This window comes from Equus quagga, chromosome 5 (genome assembly GCF_021613505.1).
Source record: "Equus quagga isolate Etosha38 chromosome 5, UCLA_HA_Equagga_1.0, whole genome shotgun sequence".
Lineage (NCBI taxonomy): Eukaryota > Metazoa > Chordata > Mammalia > Perissodactyla > Equidae > Equus > Equus quagga.
In genome coordinates this window covers 119,111,770-119,138,423 of record NC_060271.1, presented here as the reverse complement: position 1 = coordinate 119,138,423, position 26,654 = coordinate 119,111,770, and the positions used below count along the sequence as shown (strand labels likewise).

The following is a 26,654-nucleotide window of genomic DNA, read 5'->3' as shown; positions in this document are numbered from 1 at the left end:
TCCTTCAGTCTTGAAAAAGGAGCTTTCTTTCTCTGTTCAAGGCTACTCCTTCCCTCTGCCCTTGACCCCATCTCTTCCCTTTTTTCTGGATTTCTTTCACCAGTTATTCTACTTAGGAACTTCAAACTCTGTTCTGCCTACCCACCTTCTCCTCACCCATCAACTTGCTCAAGCATCCAAGAAAATTCTCCCTATGGGACCAGCATTCACCTTTTCAGCCTCTATTCAATTGCTATCTTCTCTCCTCCCATTCAAGCTTCTTGAAAGAATAGTCTCTATCTCCTACCTCCCCTCCCATTCTTGTCTCAATAGACTCCAAATGATTCCCACCCTCACATGCTATTTATTTTTTAAACTCATTTATTTTTTTTTAAAAGGAAGATTAGCTCTCAGCTAATATCTGCTGCCAATCCTCCTCTTTTTTGCTGAGGAAGACTGGCCCTGAGCTAACATCTGTGCCCATCTTCCTCTACTTTATACGTGGGATGCCTACCACAGCATGGCTTGCGAAGTGGTGCATAGGTTTGCACCCGGGATCCAGACAAGCAAACCCTGGGCCACTGAAGCGGAACTTGTGAACTTAACTGCTGTGCCACTGGGCCAGCCCCTCACATGCTATTTAAACTGCTTTCACCAAATTAATCAATATGTTTCCAATTACTAAATGTTTTCAGTTCTTATTTACTGAAATTCTATGCTGCACTTGATTGCTCTCTCCTCCTTGAAACTCTATGCCTTCACTTAGCCTTCTGGGGTTGGTTCTGCTCTCAGCAGTCTACCAATTCTCCCTGGGAGACCCTACCCACTCTCCTAGTTTCAAGTGACCATCTCTTACAAAGGAAAATCTTCGTATATAGTATCTCAGTAGTCTTGGTATCTACAGGGTGTGTGTGGGGAAGCATACCTATATTACTGTGTACACTTCTCTCTGTATTAATTATTTATATATCTGTCTTTTTACTAGATTCTTAGTTACCTGAAAGCAAGAACTGTTTTACTCATCTTTATATCCTCTGCTCTTATATAGCCTGCCATAGTAGACATGCAACAGATATCTGTTGAACAAATTATGACTTTGCTTTACAGATGTCTAAGCAGTTTCAGTAGATGTCTCCAAATGTTTATAGAAATATTATAAACATTGTACAGAGTGTTATAGACATTCAGAGAACATTTATCATTTCTGGCTGGGTAAGACTTTGTGAAGGTGATACCACTCAAGCCAGAAATAGTTTAAGTAAAGTCAGAGAAAGGAAAGGGAGGGGAGAGTACTAACATTCAATTACAAGCCAGAGACTGGAGGGCAGCAAATGGAATGTCTTTGTTGAAACATCAAATTTGGATAAGCAGATAGAAGATTCACCTAAAAAGATAGTTAGGAAACATGATGCGGAGGGCCTGAAGGCTAAGCTGCGGGGTTCTGACTCTACTCTATGGGAACTTAGAGCCTGTGCTGCACAGGGCACTCAATGACGCTATACAAACCTGGTGGCAGAACACTGGCTGCATTGTAACCAGGAGACACTAGAGGTGAGCAGACCAATGGGACACTGACGAGCAAAACGAGAGCCTGATACAGTGAGAAAATAGATGGCATACTTGATAAATTTCATCAAACCTAAGAAAGATATATTTTAACATCTTTGAAATTGAAATACATCTTACAATTAATTGCATGTCTTAATTGGCAGCATTTCTTCTTTCTGAACAACACATAAAATAATGGTGTATCTTAAAGTTGATGTTTTAAATTTAATGAATACGATATCTGGATGTGAATAAGAAATAAGGAATTCAAAGGCAAAGTTTTAACCTGGGTGATTGGAAGAACTCCATTATTCCTAACAAAAAAGGAAGGGTGTTTCCTTGACCCCTGTTTAGGAGTCAAACCAAATCTTCTATTTGAGCAACGACCCATAGATGATATTGCTGCTCACCTACTTCCCCATCTGAACTTATTAATAATTAAAAATAAGAGGAGGTACTTATTAATGACAACTTTAATATGAACATGTGTTTGACCCTCAAGGAACTGCCATAATTTAAAGGGAAGAGCGTGTTGCCATTGAAAGGAATACATGATGCTTAGGGATGGCCAGCATGCAATTTCTGGATCCAGCTGATACTCAAATATATCAACGCAATTGATAACATCAGTCATTTGAACAACCGGAACTTCTTCAAATACTGGTTCACTTCTTCCTTGGGGTAGGGACGGAGCGCAACGCAAGTGGCGATATTCTCTGGCTGTTCCAACCACAGCATGTGGTCAATGTTCTTCTGTTGCAGGGTCTCAGCCAGTAACTTTAGGGTGGTCTCATCTGGGGCCTACAAGGAACGGAACATAGAACACAGACTGAACCGCCCATTTAGGAAGTATCAGAAGGCAAAGAAAAAAACAGTATAGGGGTGTTCCTCTTAACTGAAAGCGAAGGGACAGCTCTACCAAAGAAGGAGCTGTAGAGCATGTGTCTAGAAGCAACAGCTTCATGGCTCCATTTGCCATTCACTCTCTGAAGGACTTTGGATAAGGTGCCTGCAGGTGGGAGCGGGGAGAGGCTTAATATTCCTGGTTATAAAATGGAGATTTTTCTCTTTCCTCTTGAGATGCTGAGGGAATGCACTCTCAGTAATTATGCTCTCTGCATTTTTTAGCTCTTTTAGGGCTGGTGCCCAAACAGCCGTCCGTAATCCTCTGCCCAGCTCTTACTTTATGAGTTGACTACTGAAAGGATTTCTAAAATCACATCACCTCCACCTCCCTCCTCCCCTCCCACCCTACTCTGCACAAACCTAGATGGATTTTCCTTCTGCTGGGATAGTTCCCACTTGTTAACTCAAAGGAGGGCAAACTATTCTCTAACATCCTTCTGAAACTGTTTCTCATCATCCTTATCGCCCATGAGGAATCCCATTAGAGGAAGTATTAAAGCTATCACTCAGAAGATAAAGATAATTAGTATGTTATGTTGCCTAAGGTATATTTTTGCCTATGAAGGCAGAAGTCACTAAGATAACTAGAGGTTCATCTTATCAAATTAGAGGATGCTGGGATTACCACTCTTAATCTATTGAGTCCTTGCGCAGAGCCATGCTGAAGAACTCACTGACTTCCCCTCCTGCCTTCTTCAGCACCAGGCAGCAGCATAGCACAATGAGTGAGTGAGTCCAAACCCTTGCTCTACCACTTACCGACTGGGCGACCTTTGATGATTACATGACCTAGGTGGGCCTTTGTTTCCCCTTCGTAAAACAGGGATGATGATGCTTCCTAGAAGTAGTGAGGATTCACTGAAATTAGGCTCAGACCTGTGCCTGCCACACAGTAAGCACCCAATAATGAAGTTAATCTTGGCATTGTCTAATATTTTATTGGTCTTCATGGCTACAACAGCACCTTAATTTAATCAATGGTGACTCCTAAGTCCCTTTCTTGAGTCATGGCTAACAACCAGGAATCAGAAGATGTCTTTTAAACTCAGAGGAGACACTTAATTTCTGTGGGCTTCAGATGTCTCATCTGAGAAAAGGGGTAAATATATTATCTGCCTGAAAGCAAGGGAGTGGGGGATGTCGGAACCACGGGAGCCCTTTGTCCTACAAAAAGAATCTAAACAAAAAGCTATCTGCTTCTTTTCTGCCTGCTTATAGGTTCTCAGGACATTTTCCTAGAGGTTAGTTTGATGTTTCACTACCCAACAACAATTTTTCTCTTGAAACATAATGTGTTTTTGCCAGCTAGCCATGAAGGGATTACCCGCCCCCCTCCACCACAGGGTTCTGGTTTATTTATTAAAATAAAGCAATTTTTTCTCATTATAAAATATGTGCTTAATGTAGAAAACTAAAGAGAAGAGAGAAGCATTAGGAAATAACCAAAATCTCACCACCCACTACTTAATATTTGGATATATTTATTTAGTTTTTCCTTTCAAAATCTGGATCATTTTGTACGTAGAATATAGTTCAATTAGCATCACCTTATGAGCACTCTTCCATGCCAACTAGATATGCTCCAAAAACATGATTTATGCTAGCTTCATTATAATCCATTATAAGGGCATAAATTAATTTAGCCAATCCCTAGTACTGTAAATTGAGTAATTTCCACATTTTTTACTATTATAAAGGGCTCCTATGAATATCCTTGTACAATGCTCTTCCGGTGCATCTGATTATCTTTTTAGGATACATTTCCAGCAGCAGAATTGACAAAGAGTAAGGATAAGATCTATTTGGCCATTTCCAAAAAGATCCTCATCGCTATTTTTACACCCCTGGGGGCTGATATTTCTTATGCTAGGTTCAACTTACACGTACTAGGGTTCGCATTTATTTTCACATAACTTGGCGTCATTCCCAGGGAAGCGCTTCAGTTTGACTTCACTCGCAGTGAGGAGCCCGCGTCCTTATGCCTCTGGATCGGTGTTGCGGGAGGGAAGGGGACTGTACATCTCCGCGCGGCATCAAGAGGCCGGGCCGGTGCACACTCAAAGGTGGGTCTCGCTCCACCCGCCTCCGCCCTCACAGGGGCGCAGGTGAGAGCGCAGGGGTGCGGGAAGCGTTAATAAGGGACCGAACGCCCACTGTTCACACAGTCAGGTCGCGCCCAGCCAAGGGAAGGCTCCCTGGGCAATAGCTCGAGATCAGAACCCTTTCCAAAGTTTAGACATTAGACTCCTCTCCACTAAAGCCGCACCCATTCCCCGAGGTTAAACCCTCAAACTCAAGACCACACCCACTTCCGGCCTCAACGGCCTCAGCGCCCCTCCCGCTCCGCCGAGTGCCTCACCTCGAGGACCACCTTGCGCATGCGCCCCAGCTCCCGGAGGTAGGCAACCGTGTGCGGGTGGTCGCGGTGAATGTGCAAGGCCGCGGTGGCTGCGTGACAGGCCTGTGCCACCAATGCGCCCGCCGGCCAGGAAAACGGAGTCTGCGATAGATCCTTTCGTAACACCAAGTATTGTACCAGGATCTGTGGCTCTGCGCCGGAGGCCGCCATGTTCCTGCCCAACAGAAAGATCGGGCCTACTCCCCGGTGCATGCCGGGACCAGGGAGGGGCCCTGAGCGCTGCCATGTTTTTGTACGGTGGGAGCGCAAAGCACGCTGGGACATAGAGGCTGATTTTGAAGGAGAGGACGGCGGGAACTCTCGTCCGTGGCCTGAGTGAGCAAGAGGAGAAGAGGTAAGGGGGAGGTAAGACCCGGGCACGGCCGGGACCGCGGCCAGGGTGGAAGGCTGACGGCCTCTTGCAGCTCCTTCCGTGTGCAAGGAAACTCGGCTGACCCAGAGGGGCCGTGCGCTCGGGAGCGCGCAGGGCCGGGAGGTAGACGTGGCCCCGCCGACTCGGACCCGGGGAGCGGGCGGCTCAGGGAAGGGGCGTCCTGGCGACGACGCTCGGGGTCTCCGGGGACGGCGGGTGCGTGCCTGCGTTGTGTGCGCCCTGCCATTGAGATTTGACCGTGTGTGAATAGATGTGACTTTCTTGTCATTTTCCTTTTGCCTTCGAGGAAGTTAGGTCCCTATTACCGGTGCCTGGACGGCTTCAGAGGAAGGCGCCTGGAAATCGGAGGACATGGAGCTGGCGGATACTTTAAGGCCAGACGGCGACCCCAAAGGAGGTATTCAGAGGGTCGCCTTTTCCCCCTTACTCCTGCTGCCCAGAGATGCCCCCCGCGTTGAAAGAGCCCTTTCCTCCTCTTACTGATGTGTGACCTGTCCTGTTTGGGAGCAGAACGGTAAAAGGCACCAACATTGAAGACATAAAGGGACAGGCGGCTAAGGTCATTGGATAAGGAAAAATTACTTCAAGTATTTCTAGGCTCTTGCTCCTTTCTAAACCGATAGGTTGCATTCCTAGTACGCTCAGTGTTTATACCAGAGCTACAGTTTGGCCAGTGAGGTCTCTTTCTTCTCTTCCCAGGACTTTTTGGAGCCGTTTGGGCATTACTCCTGTGGAAGGAGCAGTGCCAGGCAGTGACTTTAGTGTTGGTTAGATCTGGGTTTGAGTGCTGGTTCTGCCATATATAAACATTGTGGCCCTGGGCAAGTTATTTCACCTCTGCCTCAACTTCTCCCTCTGGAAAATGGAGGTGAATATTTGCATTGTGGTGGTTGTTGTGGAAATTAGATAAGTAATTCTTTTAATGCTTTTCAAGTAAAGCATTTAGCACATGCGTGATGTATAGGAAATATTGAACGAATGCTTGATTTAATTCTTTATATGCTTTGCAAGTAAAGAGTCGAGCATAAGTATTTTAATAATTAGGAAATGTACAGCAAATGCTTTGTTGTTAGAGCTGAGTAGCATTATGAAACTGTGACCTTTACTATATCAGTCCTTAGTCAGTCTCTTGCCTCCGAATTTCTGTCCAGGGGTGAGCTTGTTTTCCTAATACCCAGTAGTATTTATGGATAGTTCCCCTTAGCGTGTGTCTTTATTGTCCTGTGCTTCTGACACTTTTCAGAGCCTCAGAGTTCTTATTCAAGCCTCTTTGGATGTCTAAATACAGAGAGTTGTGCATTAGCACTTTGGAAAAACATGCATAAAACCCAGTTTGAAAAAACAGTTCTACATTTTTAAAATCAGTGTCTGAGAGAGTCAGTGAATGTGGTGACCTTGTTTTCCTCTGGGTCACTATTGTGGATAACTGAGATTAGCCATATTCGGATAATACACTCTTTGGACAGTGTCCTGGTTAGGGACTGCTTGTACATCAGTGTTCTGCCTAAGAGATTGCTGATTGTTGATTTCTGTTATCAGCTCCTCTGGTTTTATAAATTGTGGCCAATGTCTAACAGTTTAGATGCCCACAAAGTTCTGAAAAAAGGGTCACCCTCTGTTCTTCCCTGAAATGCTTCCTGTGGCCAGAATTAGAAATCCTTGGCTCCTCGTGAAATTCCCTTTTTACTTTCCGCAGGTGTTTTAGCTCACTTGGAAAGACTAGAGACTCGAATGCACAGATCCCGTAAAAAATTGGAAGAGCCACAGACAGTGCAGGCAGAGGAAACCGCCCTTGTTACCGAGATTCAGAAACTGAGACGTCTGCGAGATAAGCTGAGGGCAGAAGTGAAACGACGTCAAGCTGGAGTGAGTAGAAGGGTGATGTTGGCAGGCTTTCCTGGGGCGTCAAGAACACACCTGATTTGAGAATTAGCAAATTTGTATAATATGTATACATGTGATCTTGTAGGATCAATTTCAGTCTTTGATCCCTCAAATGATCAAGCGTGTAGAGTCTCAGCTAATATCAATTTCAGCTAATGATCGTCAGGCATTCCTGATGGGCCAGGCAGGTTCTTCTCAGTCTCTTCATCTGCCCTCACAGGCATGAACCTGTCACCTCAGGCTCAGTCTGACTTGAGTGATTGGTGCTTTTGTCATTAGCACCATCTTTCTATTACCCAGAATTGAAACCTCATGGTAAACTTTGACCCTTCCTTCTTTTCAGTTTTCTCTGTAGCCCAGGTCCAGGCAGCAAGACCTGTCAGTTTCCCTTTAGATTGTCTCTGTGCTGCTTCCCCCACTCCACTGCCATCGCTCAGGTATTAGCCACACATGTTGTAAATATTTGTCAGGTGATTTGGATGCCAGGATTATTGCAGTAGTCTGCTAGTCGGTTCTCTTTTAGTATTTCTACTTCTCGAATCCTGCACAGCCAAGAAAGTGCTTCATAAAACACTGCATTATTCCATTGCTCAGAAACCTTCAGTCACCATTCACTGCCCATGGATAAGGTCAGCCTTCCTTTTTTTTTCTTGCCTTCCCTCCTTCTCTTCCTTTTCCCCTCTTTCTTCCTTCCCTGTTTTCCTCCCTCCCTCCCTTCCTTTGCTTTTTTATTAAAGTAGAAGATATATTTAAATATATAAATTGCACGAATCTGAAAAACCTTTTACAAAGTGAGCGCATCTGGTAGGTATCACGCAGATCACAGTATAGAATATTCCCAGTGCCCCGGAAGTCCCCTCCTGTATCCTCCTAGTCATTTCCCTCAAGGTGACCACTCTTCTGGTTTCTGTCACCATACGTTGGTTTTACCTGTTTTTGAACTTTATATAAATGTAAAACGTATAAACTCTTTTATGTCTGGCTTCTTTTGGTGAATGTCATGTCTGTGAGATTCATCCATATTGGTACGTATGGTCATTCTTTTTTATTGCTGTATAGTAATTCCATTTTAGGAATATTCCACAATTTATTTATTCTACTGTTGGTGACATTTGCGTTGCTTCACTTTGAGGCTGTTAAGAATAATGCTGCTATGAACGTTTTTCCCCCCTGTCTTTTGGTGTGAAAATATACTTTTCCATTAGGTATATTCCTAGTAGAATTGCTGAGTCACAGAGGATGCATATTAGCTTTAGTAAATACCGTCAGTTTTTGAAAGTGATTGTACCAATTTTACATTCCCAGCAACAGTGTATAGGATTTCCATTGTTTTTCATCTTTACCAATACTTAATACAGTCAGTTTTAAAAATTGGTCATTCAGATGGGAGTGTAAGAGTATCTCATTGTGGATTAATTTGCATTTGCCTAATAACTAATGATGTTAAGTATCTGTATTGGACACTTTATTGTGAAGTGTGCTTTTCAAGGCTTTTGCAAAAATTTTATTGGGTGTTCTATCTCTTATTAAATTGTAGTTTTCTTTACATATTTTGGATATGAGACGCAGCAAAAGCAGTTCTAAGAGAGAAATTCATAGCAATACAGGCCCATCTCAACAAACAAAAAAATCTCAGATAAGCAATCTTAAACTACGCCTGACAGAACTGGAAAAAGAAGAACAAACCAAGCCCAAAGTCAGCAGGAGGAGGGAAATAAAAAAAAATTAGAGCAGAAATAAATGAAATAGTAGTGTTTTCTCAGTTTTTATTCTAATTTTGGTAATTTGTGCCCACTCTCACACTCTTTTCTGTCTCCTTGATCAATCTTGTTAAGTTTTATCAGTTTTGTATTAATAGCCTTTTCAAAGAACCAACTTTTGGCTTTGTTGATTTTCTCTATTGTACATTTGTGTTGTTTTTTCATTGATTTCTTCTCATCATTGTTTCCTTCCTTCTACTCTCTGGATTTAAATTACTATTCTTCTAGCTTCTTGAGATGAATACTTACTGATCTTTTCAGTCTTTCTTTTCTCCTGTGTATGTATTTAAGGTTGTAAATTTCCCTCTAAGCATAGTGTCTTAGTCCATAGGGGCTGCTGTAACAGAAATACCATAAACTGAGTGGCTTATTAATAGCAAATATTTGTTTCTCACAGTTCTAGAGGCTGGGATGTCCAAGATGGCACCAGAGATTCACTGTCTTATGAGGACCCTCTTCCTCATGGATGGTGATCTTCTCACTGTAACATCATATGGCAGAAGGGGCAAGCTGGCTCTCTTGGGTCTCTTTTTATAAGGACACTATTCACATTCATGAGGGCTGCCCCATGACCTAAGCACCTTCCAGTGGCGCCATTTCCCAATATCATCACTTTGGGCATTAGGTTTCACCATATGAATTTTGAGAAGTGTATTTCTTGATTTCCAAAAATTTGGAGATTTGTTATTTTTTAGTTACTGATTTATAGCTTAATTCCACTGTGACCAGAGAACATGACCCAGTATGTGGTCAGTTTTGATAAATGTTCCATATGTATTAAATGTAGATTTTCCTTTTGTTGGGTACTGTATTTGATGTATATCAAAGCAAATGTGTTCATCATGGTCTTCACATGTTTTACATCCTTATTAATTTACTTGTCTGTTTGTTTTATCAGTTACTGGGATACATGTGTTGAATCCTTCCACTTTGATTGAGGATTTGTACATTGTTTCCCTTTCATTCTGTTTTTACTGTATATTAGGTGCAAACAAATTTACAATGATCATATCTTACTGGTTGAGTTAACCGTTTATCATTATGAAGTATTTCTTTTTAATTAAAATTCTTGCCTAAAGTCAACTTTGTCAAATATTAGTATAATTACAACCCTTTTTGTTAGGATTTGCATTGTAAATTTTTTCTTTCTACTTTCAGTCTTTGGGTGCCGTTATATTTAAGGTATTCCTCTTATAAGTAACATATAGTTAGATATTTTTAATCCAGCCTGACAGTCTTTGTCTTTTAGTTGGAGTGTTAGTCCATAAACTTTTAATGTGATTACTGATATGTTTGGATTTCAGTCTACCATATTACTATTTTACTGTCTGTCTCGTTATTTCTTTCTCTTTTCTCCTCTCTTGCCACCTTTTGGATTGATCTTTTTATTTTTTTATTATTCTGCTTCTCCATTAGCTTGTTAATTATACATTCTTTCAGCATTCGTTTAGTGGTTATCCTAGAGAAAAAAGTATGTTTTTTCTTATTGGAGTATACTTCAGATTACGACTTTTACCACTTTCTGGATAATACAGAAACCTCCTAGCATCTTTTTTTTTTTTTTTTTTTTAAATTTTGGCCCCTTGATCAAAAATTTTTTCCAACCTTTTTTTTTTTTTTCTGCTTTATCTCCCCAAACCGCGCCCCGTACATAGTTGTATATCTTAGTTGTGGGTCCTTCTAGTTGTGGAAACCTCCTAGCATCTTAACTTTTCTCTCCCATACACACTCTTTCATGTTACTGTGGTCATGTAATTCTACATATGTTTAAACCCTCTGAAACATTTCTGTTGTTTGTACAGTCATTATTTCCTTAGAGTTATACACATATTTACCCTTTTCAGTGCTCTTTATTACTTCTTGCGTTTCCATGTTTTCATCTGGGGTTAATTTTCCTTGAACATAAGTAGCTCTTTTTGGTACTTCTTTAATTGTAAGGCTGCTGGCAATAAATTCCCTATTTTTGTTTGTCTGAGAACACCACTATTTCACTGTGTTTTTCATTTTTTAAGGATAGTTTTGCTAGGTAATAGAGTTATAGATTAGAAGTTATTTTCTTTAATACTTTAAATATATCGTTCCATTGTCTTCTGGTTCATAGTTTCTGTAGGTGTTAGCTTATTGCTTACATATAATGTCTTTTTTTTCCTCTGGCTGTTGTTAAGATTCTCTCTTTGAGTTTTAGCAAATTTATGGCATAATGTGGCTAGGAATGGTTTTCTTTCTTTATCCTGCTTGGTGTTTGTAGAGCTTCCTAAATTAATTATGTTTTTCATTTATTTTGGAAAACTTGGATAGTATCTCTTCAAATAATGCACCTGCTTCATTCATTCTTCTATTTCCATGGCTCCCATGTATGGAGTTTTTGGGTTTTTTTTTTTTTTTACTGTGACCTGTGTCTTACATCTTTACTAATTTTCTTATCTTATTTTTTCTCTCTGGGCTTCTTTAATCTGGATGTGGAAATATACCTATTTTCCATTTCACTTATCATCTTTTCTTATGTGTCTAGTTGGCTTTTTAACCTGCTGTATTCCTAATATTAGTTACAGGGTTTTTTGGTTTCTAGGATTTCCATCTGATTCTTTTTTATAAATTCCAGCTCTTTGGTATGAGTTCTCCATCTTTTAATCTATTTTAGTGGCTATGCCTGATAATTCAAATAGCTGAATCCCCTTGGATCCATTTCTGTTGTCTTCTTTTTCCTCTTAGTTTTCAGTCATCTGTTCCTCTTTCCTGATATCCCTGGTAAAATTCTTTGATTCAATTTTGGGTATTGTGTATGAAAAAATATAGATTTGTTTTTTTCCAGACAGATAGCATATGGGCATACCTCCTTAATCCAGTTGAGGTGGTCTACTTCTGGTTTGTCATAGGGTGTTGCCCTTTTTTTAGGGTCTTCAATTGGAAGTTTTGGTATGTCTTGGGGACAGGTCTGTCAAGGCCCCTCTTCCTTGGCAGTCCCTGAGCTCCAAATTTTTTTCTTGCAAAATCTGTTTAGTTTTTTAACTTTTAGCAGCTTCTTTCTGTTTGGTTTCTTGGTGCCCAGTCACGTATATGCACTTCAGGATTGGCAAATGTCTGGAGGGCAAATTGCACGCAAAACGTTGGGTTCCTTTTCCATGTGATCTTGGCCTGTAGAAAGGCTGCTTTGGTAACCTTGGTCTCCAGTTTTTGCTTTCAGCATGGTGCAACTGCTACAGAGGTTAGCCTGCAGCTTTCCGTTTGGCCCCTCTGCCTTGTGATAGAAATCAGCAAATGCTCTGAGGGAAAAGCCGCAGGGAAAGCCCAGCTGACCTCAGAGCATTTATCGTCCATGTTCGGTCTGGCTGTTTTGGTTGTTCTCTAGTGCTTTCAGAGCATTTTCTGTTTGCTTGCACATTTGCTTATTTAATTTTGGTGTTTCATCCAGCTCGTATAGTTCTCAGAGAGAAGGTTAGTCTGATACCATAGCTCAACGTGTACGTCATAGAGTCAGTATTTCTCATCCTGCACAGTCTGACCCACGCTTCCCAGCCTTGCCTCCTCACAGCCGTTTCACTCACCCTGTGCTCCTCCTAGATGTTCCTCACACCCTTTTCTTTCTCCTCTCACAGTACTCTCCGTTCCCATCGAATTCCTAATTGTTCTTCGGGCCGGCACAAGTTCTACTTCCAGTTCCTAGCATTGTGACCCACAAGATTCTTCCTCTACTGTGAATGCATAGCGCTAACTGGCCACTGTAGCATTTCTTAATTCATTACATAATAAATACTCTGCGTTTAGCTTTTTTCCTGTTAACTGAGGGCAGGGACTTCGTGTTCTGTCCTTTTACCCAGTTCAGTTTGCTGCATATCTTGCAGGTTAAAGCATCTACTGCCAATGTAGAACCTGACCAAACATGGGAGATCACTGAGCAAGAAGTTTTGGAAAGAAAATGGGAAAACTTGAAAGCTATTTTGCAGGCATATTGTTTTACAGGTATAATTTTTTCTGACCTGTTTCAGTCTGTCTCTCTTCTCTCTCGAGTGAGTTTGCTAGATGTATTGTTAGTCCTGGACTTATTTCATGAGCATTGCTTTTGCCTCCTCAACGTATACACACAAAGCTGGTATACTGTTTGTAGGCATCTCTATCTGCAAGATTGGCCTCTTTGTGCAGAGGACGACTGGTTATTGGCTGGTTTGAACTGTTCATTTTAGCTATTAAACATGTGCCAGACCTTGTAGTAGAACTTCCTTTCTTGCTGGCTTGCTTTATGCCACTGGTCAAATCGTTTGAACCCCTCAACTCTCTGTTCCCCCATTAAAATGGGGATTTGGTCTCCCCATCTTCTGTTTCACAAGAGGATTGTGGGAAGAACTGGGGACTTCATAAATTATTAGACACTCACAAAAAAAAGAATAGATGGGGCCGGCCCAGTGGCCTAGTGGTTAACTTCATGTGCTCTGCTTTGGCGGCCTGGGGTTCACAGATTTGGATCCCAGCTGCAGACCTACACATTGCTCATCAAGCCATGCTATGGCAGTGTCCCACATACAAAATAAAGGAAGGTTGGCACAGCTCAGAGACAATCTTCCTCACCACACACAAAAAAAGTAAATTGAAAATTACAAAATCTCTTCCTCAGTAATTTGATATTTAAGATGTTTCTTTTCCACCATTCTTCTGTGGTTTTTACAACTCAAACTCAAAGTGAGCTACAGTCAACGAGAAGAAAGAGTATGGTGTTTATTCATTCAACAAACATTTGAACACATACTGTATGTACTAGGCAGTGTTGAAGTGACTTGGATGCACAGATGAATAAGATACTACCTTTCCCTGACATGTGTTGAAAGAATAACATTGTCTTGTGTGCCTCAGGGCTCAGCGGGAAACTGACCAGCCGAGGAGTCTGTGTTTGCATCAGCACTGCTTTTGAGGGCAACCTGCTGGATTCCTATTTCATGGACCTTACCATGCAGAAACCACTTAGGATCCATCGCCATTCAGTTCCAGTCTTCATTCCCCTGGAGGAACTATCTGCAAAATACTTAGAGACTAACATTCAGCACTTCTTGTTCACTGTCTGCGAATACCTAAATGCTTACTCTGGGAGGAAGTACCAGGCAGATCGCCTTCAGGTATCTGTGTGGGATCTTACAGAGCATTGTATGAACCCAGGATAGGCTGAAAAGGGACACATTTTCTTTTGTATTTTAAAATGTTTCATAACTCTGAGCCAGAAGTTTGACCATCATCCTTCTAACGCTTGTTTTGTATTTATATACAAGCTGTTTTCCACCCTCCTTTCTTCCCCTGTTGAAACTCTGGATGATGTTGAAGCATGGATACTAGTTAAGGGATATTCACTCCTGAATGGTGGTCCTCGAGCTTTTCTTCTCCTCACAAAGTATAACAGTTGCTGTACTTTTAATTCTACAGGGATTTATAGAGTACCTACTATGTGCCAAGTGCCTTGCTGAGCCTTGGGTATAGATGCAAAGCAGAAAAATGGTTTCTGAAATATTAGAGGGATACTCTCAATCTTTGCCTAAACTCTGTCCTACCTTCTTAGGGTTGCGTTTAAGCTAGGGTTGGGATTTTAAAAAAAGACAGGAAGTGAATGCAAATAAGGAATAAATGCGTCTTGTAAGCTTAGCATTTCCCCCTCTATCATTTAGAGCTCCTGGTTGTCAGTTAGATAAACTTAAATTGCTTTGTGAATGCAGATGTGAAGCATCTTAACCATATATGTGACAACGACGAAACTGTTGACAGAAGTAGCATCTTCCTGCATTCCCGGCTCCTGGCCAAGTCCTTCCTGGAGGCCTTTCTAGGCTGCCACCAACTCTGAGTTATCTTATAAATCTCTGTCATTAGTCCTTTTGTTAGGCCTCTTTCTGTCCTTCATTTATTCCTCTGAAATTTAATGGACCCTATTTTTGGCAGGCATGTTTGAAGTGTGACAACTACTCAGTGCTTTTGGAGCTGTAATCATCATATACTTTGTCTCTGTCTTGATCCCCACCCCCATCAGAGTGACTTTGCAGCCTTTCTGGCTGGGCCCTTGCAGAGAAACTCACTGTGCAACTTGCTGTCGTTTACTTACAAAGTGGAGCCGAGGGGTCAGTCCTTCCCGCTTTGTGCTAGACTGCTGTATAAGGACCTCACAAGGACCCTTCCAACTGATGTCACCATTACTTATCAAGGTAGGAGGAAGGATGCCTCAGTGAAGAGAGAGTAATATGCTCTGGGTTATTCCGATTGAAATAGGGACAGTACATCATTTGGACCCCGTGAGACACGTTGTTCGGTTTATGGACAGAAAAATACAAAGAATATTTTCCTTATTTCTACCACTTTTTCCTCTCTTCTTTGTACGTAGTAGACATAATTACCCTAGCTTTCCCTCCTCCTCTGCTCTGTCAAACCCTGCCAGTGTTCTTTCAGCTTAGGATTTGTTTTCATTGGAGGCCCCTCTTGAAGAGACAGCTAATGAGCCTGAGTCATTGGGTCACTTGTGGTGAGAGATCCAAAAGACTTATTTCACAACAAAGACAAGTCAGTGTACACTTCGCTCTCTAGAGGGTATTCTCTAAATGGGAATTTTTCAGGGCTGGCTGAGAGAGACTTTTTGTGACCTTGTTTCTGTTAAATATACCATAGTAGTGCGACAGGGGCGATAATGAAAAATAGGATAAAATGTTTTAGGAGGCAGCAGTTTTGAAGCTGCCACAGATTTCAAACCATAAGTTTTAGATTTCCCTGGGCAGAGTCTGTTCTAAGTTTCTGGTCTCAAAATTACATTGGTCCAATAAGAGGCAGCCTCTCTCAGCTCCAGACCAGAAAAGAAAACAAAAATCCCATGGGTCCAGAATCTCAGTGATCCAGGTTCTGATTCCCCCAGTTGCACTAAATGAGATTGATAGAATCTTTCTTTTTTAGGGATGGATGCATTATCCACCTCATGGGAAGAACAGCGAGCATCCCAAGAAAATCTGTTTCGTACGAAGCCCCTACATCACGTGTTTACTTCATTTGCAAGAAAAGGAGAAATGTTGGATATGAGCCTAGTCTCCTAGAATATTATTTTCATTGGGAACACATCAGAAGTGAGTAAACTGGTACTGTGCGTAGTCTCAGGCAAGGTCCTGGGAACTGAAAACTGTTGAAAGGCTCAGACGCCTTGCTTGGGGACTGGCCTTGCAGTAAGAACGAACACCCACCTCACTGGGATGATAAGGGGCAAGTTTGAGTCTATAGACATTGGCATTTTGGGACAATTTTCCATGACTGTCTGGTCACTTGTTAAAACGTTCCAGATCTGTTCTTTTGAGACATTGACTTAATGATATATTTCAGCTGAAAATCAGAATAGTTTGTGGGGCAATAGAAGGATGTTTTGTGGGAGAGAGTGTATGTACCATTCAACTAAAGAGTAATTCTAGCTTTTATGGAAGCTTTAAGTAATTCTGCCTCGTTCTCCTATCCAAGACTTTTGAAAAGAAAGTTCTTAGAATGCTCAAGTTCATAGTATGAAATGAATGATAGAGTTGAGAAGGGAAGTGCATTTAATCTTTGGTTTGGAGCAGTGTATTTTAGGCCACTGCTTTGTAAAGAATATTTTATCCATCATACTTTCTTACATCATAATCAGCATTCTGTGTTTCCGAAAACTTCTTAGTAGAGAGCTGAACGTATTAAGTCACCTATAAAAAATCACGGTCGAAGTCTGCTCATGACTCAGTTGTTGCAAAGAGAAGCAGACCCTCCCTCAGCATTTCCTCCCTCTCCTGCAAGCTCTAGGTTATGGCTGTGCAGTTGTCCCATCTTCTGGTCCGATTAGTGTACCATTTATCCTTATAACCATGGCCTTGCATCTGCTGGCACTTTTTGTTCCTTGGCTTATGGGAGTATGTGTAGGGCCAGTGCACAGATGTGAAAATCTGTGTCTGGCTGGTGAGGTCCTACCATTTCAATTCCTGTCCCTCCTTTGCCCAATCACAAACAGGAGTCATTACTACCTTTACTGCACAAGGCGCAGTTTTGCATTCAGGCCTCACTCTAAAGTGGTCAATTCCTAGACCTGAGGACCAGGAAGTAACCTACAAGTGTGAGAGTGCCAGCTGACCCTGGGAGAAGCACAGGGGAAGGGTTAAGCCAGCTCAGACCACCACTTAGAAGAAGGCCTTTAAAAACAGAGAGATGTCTTAGTTCAAGCTCTTGCCTTACCAGTGGTGTGATTGAGCAGAGCACTTAGCACGTCTCAGGTGAGAGGGAATAAGGTAGTGACGAAATTTTCACAATGATCACATTCAAGTTGAATAAAGCTTTTAATAAAACAGTCTTGTTCTTTATCAATACCTGTAAATTCTTTTAAAGCAGTAGCAAAGGCGACTGTAGCAAGAGCTCAAAAGGCAAGGCAATATCGGAAAGTGGTTTTTTAACAGAAAATTAAAAATATAAATGTAGAAGATCTGTTTATATATTTTCCTTTCAGAAATAAATTCCTTTTCCCTCCCTCCCACCAGGTAAAAGGAAATATTGCACTTTCTGCTCTCATGACTAAGGTGACAGGGGTTCCAGAAGAACTTTTCAAGATTATCAGGAGCATTAGGACAAGGGCCCTTTCACCTAACCTAGGCCATGTGGAGACAACCAGGTCTGCAGAACGAAAAACACTGCTTCCAGCTGGAGAGCAGAGCATCCGCAGCGGTTGTCCCTCCCTGCCAAGCCTTATCAGAAGCAGAGCTGCCCTCCCTGCGCGCAGCCCGGCGGCAGAGGCAGCTGCGTCCCACTGCCAACACACCCTGCTCACAGTGGCCATGGCCTCTCGGGGGGAATAAGGGCTGGTGGGAACTAGGGCTCTGGAAGGATTGTTCCGGTACTATGCCTAAGACCCCTACTCTCCGGGGAAGCTATAGGCGCACCGCGGAAGAGCAGGGCCACCCTCAGAGCTCACATACCCACGAACAAATGAAGGCTCGAGGAGGTTTTTAACCCTAAAGTCTATGTGAGTGTGCACTTTGACAGTTTGCAAATGTTGGAGCTTGGTGTTTGTCCTTTTCCAAGGCCTTTCTTTGATTCCAAAAAAATAAATTCTCCCTTCCCATTTGGACTAGTGTGGGGTAGGGCTAGAGGCCATTCAGGAGTTGTCTACCACCTGGTGGGGCAGTGTAACAGAGGAGCCGTTAGGGAAGGCAGCTGGCTTGTCACGTCCCTTCAAGAAAAAGGTCAGCAGCTCCCCCTTCCCTTTCACAAAGATGGGCCCTCGCCTCACAAATCGGAAGCCGTACTCTCGAAGGATGGCTTGTGTTTCTTCCACCACCTGTAGAGGGAGAACAGAGTACAAGGGTTTGGGGTTAGAGAGTGAGCCTAGACTAGGGGCACGCAGATGCGCTACCACAGTTTACCCACAGGTCCCAGTCCCAGTCCTGTAGCCCTCTTCTCCAGACCTGCCAAGGCCAGGCCCCTCACTCCATGCACAGTGGATCTGGGGCAGAGAGTAGTGGAGCACGGGGTGGCTGGCCTGGGCCCTCCCCCCTGCCAAAGAGAGACTTAGTGTTCTGTCTTCCTGGGAGGACAGCCACAGGTCACCTACGAGGCAGAACTGTTGTTGGGAACTTTTGCTCCCTGCTCCTCTGTCCCTTCAGCCCCTTTTGTGGAGCTTTCCTTCGAGACCCAGCTGATAAGAGATCAAGGTGGCTTCAGGGGGAGCTGCTGGAGGCACAATACATCAAAAGTTCAGACCAAGAGGCAGGATATTCTTACCCAGAACTTAGACCTGGAGAAATGAGGTTGAAGTATTTTCTCCCTTCTACTAAGGATAGGTTTGGAGGCATCTCTTCCCACTCTTGGCCTTAATCTCATAGCACTGCCAACTTAAAATTCTGGGCCAACAGAAAGGAAGCAGTAGTGCGTGGCAAAACGTGTTGTTCCGATTTTGTTCCCGTTCCCTGGACCTGAGCACACGCTTGGCTCTGTTGCTGGACATACCTGAATGTTGCCCATGACCCCTGTGGACTCCATCCTGCTGGCTACGTTGACTGTATTGCCCCAGATGTCATAGTGTGGTTTCCGGGCTCCAATGACCCCAGCCAGTACCCCTCCTTTGTTCATGCCTGGGTATAAAATTCAGGACAGCCACACACCAAACCTTACTATCTCTCAGAAGCCACCAACTCCTCTTTCATAGAATTTGCCACCTGATTCCAACCACCAAGCTCCTAATTATATAACATATCATATTCCTCATTAAGCTGTCTCTCTAAGCCACCAAAGGGCAGAAACCAGTCTCCTGTTTATCCTGTCTTCACTCAGTTTGGCAAATGTCAGCTGCACCCAATACATGAATTAATTTACTCAATACAGAAGTTGCTAGTTTTTCTCCTAACACACACCTGGTACTTCACGTCTCCTGTGACCTCACCCAGAAGGTGTGAGACCTCTTTCCAGTAGAGGGTAGCAGGTGACATTAACTCCTACCTAACGGGCTGGACTGGGGCGAGCAAAGCCCTCAGCAGGCGTAGAAGATCCCTTGGAAAGGCAGACAGCAAACTGTGCAGCCAGATTCAGAAGGAAGGATATCACTGTGGGCACTATGGGCCAGGGGCAGCTGCCCATCCTTTCCTGAGTCACATTTTCAGTTTGATCATCTAGAAGAGACTGGACTTGAAGATCTTTATGGTCCCTTCCAACTCTGTGAGCGTGACTCTCCCCAACCTGAATGCCTCAGTTCTCTCCAGGCCTCGAGTCCTTCCTGCTGATTTGCTGAGTCCCCTGCAGAAGGGAGCAAGGGGCCAGCAAGCTTTGAACCCTTACCTATACGCAGCATGAAATTGTTGAAGGACTGGTTGTTGATGTTTGTAAGTGTATCCTTCATGGCTAATGCAAAGTCAGCCAGATCAGCCAGGTGCTGCCAGCGCTCCTTGTCCGACTTTTCCTCCTGTGCAGAGAGCAGCAGCGAAAGCATTAGGAGCCAGTCTGGGCCATGATGGCAGCAGCGCTCACCTGCCTTCCCTGAACAACATTCTGGAGGTGAATCCCTCCCTCCAGCTAGTTAAAGGTCTTATTCTCTACTTCTTCTCACAAAGGAGTCAGCGACCTCTTTAGCTGTGACTTGTCACTGTGACAAAGTTCACCTCTGTCCCTTTAGGTCCAGGGCAAAAACTGGGCAATAGTAGTGGCAAAGAAAACCCCTACCCAGCCCAGCCGGTTCCTGTCTGCCCTGTATCGGATCGTGAGTCAGGTCTCATCTCCACCTCATCTGAGCCTGGTCTTTAAAGCTGGGATAGTTGTCCTCATTTTGACTCAACTAGGTTGCAAGAACTTAAGGGTGATGACACATCTTAGACATGTTTCTTTAAACTCATCCGTAAACTGGAGATAGCAGTAGTACTTTCATCTTATAAGACACTTGTAAGATCAAATAGGATAACATTTCAAGAACAGCCCTTGGGACCAGGGACCCCACAGCTCATTTCCTGTCCTGGTAGCTAAAGAGCTGGCTCCATGGGTCTGAATTAATAAAAAAAAACAGGCTGATGGCAGCCAGTGAGCTCTCAAGATTCCCCTTTTCTAACAAAACCACTTTCCCAACATTGACATTTCATTGTTACATAATTGTGGAGATGGTTCCTGCTCCTCAGCCTTTACGAATGTATAGAGCATTAAGGAGGAATGGCCACAGTTACACGAAGCTCCTGCCTGGCCTAAGCTGTGGAACAAGTGGGTGGGTGTGTGTGCTAATCTTTCTGCTCATTAAACTTTCTCAGTAAACCTGATTTTAAATTTGCATTGCGTGGTGCTAGCAGTGTCTGTGACCGCTTTGTACAGCAGTACTTAATGTTAGCTACTCTTGTAACTTCACATTCCCCACATGCTAGGTGTGGGCTGCCTGTCTCTTGCAGAGCCCCTTCTCCTCCAGCCATTGAGGTGGTCAGATACCTTGTTGGAGCTGGTAAAGCCGTTGGTGTTGACATCTGGGGTGACTCCTGAAGCTGCCATATACGTGCTGCCAATGGTTTTGATCTTGGTGATGACCCGGAATTTAGGATTGTCCAGGAGCTGAGGCCAGTATGAAGGAAGAGAGAACTGTCAGCAGAATCACGGGAGATGAATGAGCCAAATAAAGGACAGATTTGCCTGTTAATGACAGCTCCAAAAGACATCCAAGAGATGCGTTCCTATAAAAGCTTTATTTATTCTGCTACATGATCCTGGGCAAACTTTCTGATTTTTTTTTCCTTTTTTTTTCTTTCTCCCCCAATCCCCCAGTACATAGTTGTATATATTTTTAGTTAATGGGTCCTCCTAGTTGTGGCATGTGGGAACGCTGCCTCACTGTGGCCTGATGAGAGGTGCCATGTCTGCGCCCAGGATCTGAACCGGCAAAACCCTGGGCTGCTGAAGGTGGAGCGCACAAACTTAACCACTCGGCCACGGGGCCAGCCCCAAACTTTCTGATTTTCTGAGCCTCAGTTTCTACAATCGTAACACCGGGATATAAATGCTAATCTCCTAGGGTGGTTGAGCACATATGCAAAAGCATTTTTCCTGGTTATACAAGTTACCCAATAAATGTTTACTGACTGAATTTGAGGACAGGAGGCAGCAGAGGAGCTTAAGATCTTGTTTTGGCCAGTCCTTATCCTACGAACTTGTACGTGATTTCCCAGGCTCCCACATCACCCCTCAGACCTGACACTTCCAGATGGCTGCAGAAGCCCATATATTAATTATGGGGAGGGGCTTATATGGAAAAACAGCCAGCTAGAGTAACTCTCCAACTTCTCTCTGAGTTCTGCAGCCTGTCCTGGGATGTAATCTGGAACGAGCTGGCTTTGTGGCAGGAGGAGGGGGGCAGGATGGGCACTCACAGAGTCAAAGTCTGAGATGATCTCATTGAGGAAGCGCAGACACTCGATGCCACCATTATTGATGCTCTCCTCTGTGTAGAAGTCAGCAAAGTTGGGCAGGGAGGCAAACATGACTCCAATCTCATCGTAAGACTGGCTGTACAGCTCCTAAAAAGAGGCAGGGCCCAGTGCTCGAAGTCTGACCAGCTGACTAATGTGCTACAGAGATGAATTTCTCTTCTACACCCATGAAAGGTGCAACCAGCTTTTTGGACACAAACATCTCCCAGATTATTCCAACTTTGAATAATTAGAAAGTAGCTTATCACAACTTGGAATAAATAAAAAGAGCTTCTCTAGTCCCTGTAACAGCCCCAGCTCTGAAAAAGAGGGTAGAGTAGAGTTAGGAGGTGAGCCATAAGAACCATTCTATTTGAGGTCACAGTTGATAAGCGGGCTCTAGCCAAGGCCTTGTCTTCTGAAATGGGGCCTCACAGAGACGTGTGGCCCACAGAAAAATGTCTATATCGCAGTGCCCTTTACAAAAACCTGTGAAAGCCTCCTCTTTTGCTTATACTGCAGTTGCTGGTTGGGTCCAGCCCTGCCTGAGCCCTAATGCCATGTTGTGAAAAGGCCTGGCCCAGAGGGGCTCCCTGGCAGGAACCCAGATGAAATGACTCTGGACATGAGGCCACCCCTCACCTCATCTCTCTTCTTGGACCCCAGGAAATGGCGTGCCACGTGCTCAGGCAACATGTTGGTGACCAAGGCCTCGTTCCAGCGTCGCATCTCATAGACACGTTCCTTCTGGTCATGGACCTCAATCTTCCACAAGAACAGTGTCCGCGCCAGTTTTTCCACCTACGGACACAGACAGAGGCAAGGCAAGGTGTGTGCTCTAAGCTGGCCATCTGATGGGAAGATGAACAATGGGAACTTAAATGGAGGGGCTCCACGTAGAAAAACTAGAAGGAAGATGGCTAAATGGAAAAGGAAATAATACCAGAAAGATCTACTTAATCAAAAAAGGCCACCCTACAGCTGCAGCGAGGATCCCAGCCTCTGTGGTTATAGCAGAGATCAAAGAGGCCTTCAGGATGTGGGGGCCTCGTGGGACCTAATTTTAGCTACAGCTGTCTTTTGGGTGGTGGCAGCAGTGGAATCTCCTAGCCCAGGGAGGAGTCCCCATTTCTAGCGGGCTCCATTAGGCCAAGTGGCTTAGGAAGGCTGTACTTCCCCTGGCAAACCACTGGGTGGCACTTGAGCTAACACGGAGCACTAAGTCCTTGCATGGATACTTGCCCCTCTTTTTTTCCTTTTAACCAAACAAAAACTTCATTTGCTTCTTTCCTTTTCTGGCTCCATGGTCAGTGTGTTAGTGACCTCCAGAGCCAGGGTGAGTGAAGATCCATGAGCCCCTGGCCTGGGGACTACAGATTTTATCCAGGCTTTTGAGTCCCTCCCCCCATGCTTCCGTCCGCATGAGGAAGTCAGAAAGAAGAGGTAAGGAAATGTTCTCCTTGTATTACTAAGGAAGAAACCAGAAAATGGATAAGGGGTGGCTTGACCAGGGTCACATGCCATGTTGAGTGAAGGGATCCAGCATTCCATAGGAACTTGGGTTCTCAGATTCTGGGACTGCTTCCCAGGAGGCCCTGGTAGGTTGCGAGAGAGGAGAGGAGGGTGTGCAGGCACTCACGTGGCGGGAGAAGTAGTAAAAGCTCAGCATCATGATGAAGACCATCACTGTCATCGAGTACTTAGAAGGCACCAGGGGGAGCCTGTGGGGCATGAGTAATGCAATTGAAAGAGCACCCATGCTGCCCTCTTGGAAGGAAGGGAGTTCATTCCCTCTCACTGGGTTGTGCTCTTTCCTGTCACCTGAGGCCCCAGAAACTTCGCCCAGCTCCTTAAGCATCTTCACATCGAGTCCTGCCCACCTAACCAAAAAAGGCCACCCTACAGCTGCAGTGAGGACCCTGCTGGGCAGGAAAGCTTTCTTAAATCACTGGGCTCCTGTCTAACAGCCAGCCAACCCCTGACCCCTCCTGGCTGCACTTGGAATCCACATCAGGCTGTTCCCCAGATGTTTAATAAACTCTGCATCCCCTGACCACAGAAGTAGCTGTAACCATGCAGGAATTTGGAGAGAGGAGACTAACATCACAGTGATGGGACTAGGGCACAATTTCACCATGCGTTTTTAAAACTTTCATCATATTTGTGTGTGGAGCTATAGTTAATTATTTTCATTATTGTATAGTATTTTGTTGCATGAATATACCACAGTTTATGTACTCATTTACTATTGATGTCATTTGGATTGTTTTGTTTTGGATGTTTGTGTGTTTATGTGGCTGTTACAAACAGTGTGACTCTGAACATTCATGTACACATATCCTGGGACATATCCTGCGCATGAATTTCTCTAAGGTATATATGAGCAGTGGAACTGCCAGGTCACAGGTCTATTTTCAACTTTACTGAACAATTCCAATTGGTTTTCTAAAGTGGTTGTACCAGTTTATACTATCAGAACTGTATGAGTTACTATTGTATTTGATTGAGAATTCTTAATTCTTGCCAAGCTGGTAGGTGTGTAATGGTCTTCCGTTGTGGTCTTAATTTGCATTTCCTTAATTACCTGAATGCCTTTCATTTACTAGCGGTCATTTAGATTTCTTTTGTGAAGCATCTATTCAAGACTTCTATCCATCTCCTGTTAGGTAATCAATTTTTTAAAAATTTATTTGAAGGTCCAGTCAAGTCACTGAATCATAAAATTCTAATCATAAATTCTAACTCTAAGAGCTAGAAGAGATCTTGGAGAATTTCTAGTCCAATATCCTTTTCAAGAGGAAATCTGGAAACCAGCGTGCCTGCGGCCGCACAGAGGATCAGTATGGCAGGCAAGAATCCAGGTCTTCTGGTTTGAATCAGCGTTCTTTCCTCCTTTTTCTGCTGTCTGTCCTGCCAGCCAGTTAATTGCAGCTACCAGCCTTTTGGCAGTTCCTTCTCTTCACCTTGACCCAGCTCTTTATCCCACCCTCTGAACCACACTGCTGCTGCCCTCCAAGCACCTCTCTCTGACTCAGGATGGCCGGGTCACACTAAAATCGTTCCACCTCTGCCCCAGCCCTGCTAGAGACACATCCTACCCTCTGTAACTTGAACATCCCACATCATATGCCTCTGTAAGGGGGAGCCCAGGGGCTTGGCTCATGGTATTCCCTGTCTCTAGAAGAAAGGGGCTGTCAGTGCAGGCCAGGAGGGGAGAGCAGTCACCCTTACCTGTCAGTGCCATTGAGCCCAGGGGTGGAAAACACGTGCATCTTCTCTAAGGCAACCAATCTGTTGGACAGATAATAGCACAGTGAGGCCCCTTCTGAGTACAAGAGGCTGAAGCCCAGCCAAACACTGAGGTAACCCAATCTTCCACTCATCAAGCTGCAAAGGATCTATCCCAGGATCACAGCTCACCAGTGGCATGTCTGAGAAAGCATGAACCCTGAATCCCATAGAAACCTTTGATGCGCTCTAAAGACAAAGCCACCTCATGCAGGCCATGACCTTGAAACAGGGAGTTGGGGGTGGGGGGAAGGAGACTATACAGATCCCCAAACAGGCTTCATCTTACTCATGTTCCTGAAAACGTTTGTGGTCATATTCATCAAAGATGGGGCGCCAGGCATAGATGTTGATGACGGCCACAGCACCCGTGACGAGCAGCATGAGTGTGAGCTTCACCATGTGGCTGACCTGCACCAGCATGATGGTGGCGATGAGAGACAGCACAGCGACATAGTTGTAATACTTGGGGTTCTCCACGCAGCCATCGTCCACCTCCATCCCCATGGTGCTGTTGTTGGGTCCAGTGTAGTACTGGAGACAGCTAAGCTGGAGGCCAGGACCGTGGGGGGAGAACATGGGGTGCAAGGGAACAGGAGACACTGGTCAGAGAAGGCTGTGTCACGGCAGTGTACGTTCAGCTGCCATTTCCCACCTTCCCACAGCTCCCTCGGAAACACCAAGAAAGATGGGAACATTTACTCAGGAATAATAATACACAAGTTAGTAATTCCCACAAAGGGCTTTACCATCCTCTCATTGATGGTCATGAAAATTCTCTGAATATTTTTAGTATGGCCACCATTGTACAGAAAACTCGGAGGGGCACACTTGGCCAAAGTAGCACAATTAGCAAGCAGTACAGCCAGAACCAGGAGTCTAGGCTTTAGGTTTCAAATCTGACATGCTCTTGCCCACATCACACTGTTGCTTAAGGAGGGGCCGTGGGGCCAGGCAGCCAACCACCCCTCATGGTGTCACTGCTATGGCAGCAGCCTCTGCTCAAACACTTCCATTTCTGGAGGTTGGTCACCGGTCCCGGTGCTGGGCAGATGCCATCAATAGAAAGTGCATCCATAAACTGAATCACCCACTTTTTCTAACTTCCACCCACTGGGGCTTGTCTGCTTTGGGGAGATTCTCAGCATGTGATGTCAGCATGTGAAGGTTTCAGGCCTCCCTAGTTTGTCACCCTCCACCAGTGACAGGATCTCCAGGTGTCCTTCACTGTGTTCCCAGACCTGGGCTCTAGGCTTCAGGTGTGTTCTGACATGCAAGAGGCCAGGGCTTCTCTTTCCAGCGCTGTGGGCACCGTGTAACCCAGGGGCATGTCAGCTTTTGGGGTCCTAACTCCTCATTCCAGGTGGACTTTTGATGAGTTTGCCCTAGGGCTTTTTCACCTATGCTGCTGCCAGAGTAAGTCTCCGAGCTGTTTTTTCTGTGCTTAAATTGTTAAAGAAAATAAAACAAATAATATAACATCAGACTTGGAGAAAGTAGGACTCTCTTTAAGAGAGCATATATAGTACTACCAAAACTGGAGGGAGCTGTGACGACCGAGCAGGGAGCGTCAGCGACAGCTCCAAGCACTCAATGCTCAGTAAATGACTGGTGGC

General features: G+C 44.2%; 3 protein-coding genes across 6 annotated transcripts in view; 1 reads left to right on the top strand and 2 right to left on the bottom strand.

Moving 5' to 3' along the window:
- Positions 1-1,982: 1,982 nt before the first annotated feature.
- PTRHD1 (peptidyl-tRNA hydrolase domain containing 1) lies at positions 1,983-5,116 on the bottom strand. Its single transcript, XM_046661470.1, has 2 exons — positions 4,793-5,116; positions 1,983-2,328 (listed from the first exon to the last, which is right to left on the bottom strand). The coding sequence occupies exons 1-2, from the start codon at positions 5,114-5,116 to the stop codon at positions 2,158-2,160; spliced, it is 495 nt and encodes a 164-aa protein (XP_046517426.1). The 3' UTR covers positions 1,983-2,157.
- On the top strand, positions 5,091-22,548 carry CENPO (centromere protein O). 3 transcript variants are annotated; one of them, XM_046661468.1, is made up of 8 exons: positions 5,091-5,186; positions 5,516-5,622; positions 6,922-7,091; positions 12,712-12,829; positions 13,715-13,974; positions 14,871-15,042; positions 15,779-15,945; positions 22,417-22,548. In XM_046661468.1, exons 2-7 carry the CDS (start codon positions 5,577-5,579, stop codon positions 15,913-15,915), a joined length of 903 nt encoding a protein of 300 aa, XP_046517424.1. In that variant the 5' UTR covers positions 5,091-5,186; positions 5,516-5,576; the 3' UTR covers positions 15,916-15,945; positions 22,417-22,548. The 3 variants fall into 3 exon arrangements, with proteins under 3 accessions (XP_046517424.1, XP_046517423.1, XP_046517425.1); XM_046661467.1 differs by lacking the exon at positions 22,417-22,548 and adding an exon at positions 20,719-20,806; XM_046661469.1 differs by lacking the exon at positions 22,417-22,548 and adding an exon at positions 20,719-20,806 and having other exon boundaries at positions 5,110-5,186; positions 5,512-5,622.
- Positions 17,148-26,654, bottom strand: part of ADCY3 (adenylate cyclase 3) — an 87,717-nt gene continuing 78,210 nt past the window's right edge. For both annotated transcript variants that reach the window (XM_046661465.1, XM_046661466.1), the window contains exons 14-22: positions 25,328-25,587; positions 24,982-25,041; positions 23,390-23,471; positions 22,393-22,551; positions 21,712-21,858; positions 20,780-20,899; positions 19,655-19,778; positions 18,830-18,954; positions 17,148-18,161 (exon numbers count right to left, since the gene is read on the bottom strand). In XM_046661465.1, the coding sequence (XP_046517421.1) occupies positions 17,979-18,161; positions 18,830-18,954; positions 19,655-19,778; positions 20,780-20,899; positions 21,712-21,858; positions 22,393-22,551; positions 23,390-23,471; positions 24,982-25,041; positions 25,328-25,587 (1,260 nt within the window). In that variant the 3' untranslated portion in view covers positions 17,148-17,978. The remainder of the gene's footprint in view (positions 18,162-18,829; positions 18,955-19,654; positions 19,779-20,779; positions 20,900-21,711; positions 21,859-22,392; positions 22,552-23,389; positions 23,472-24,981; positions 25,042-25,327; positions 25,588-26,654) is intronic.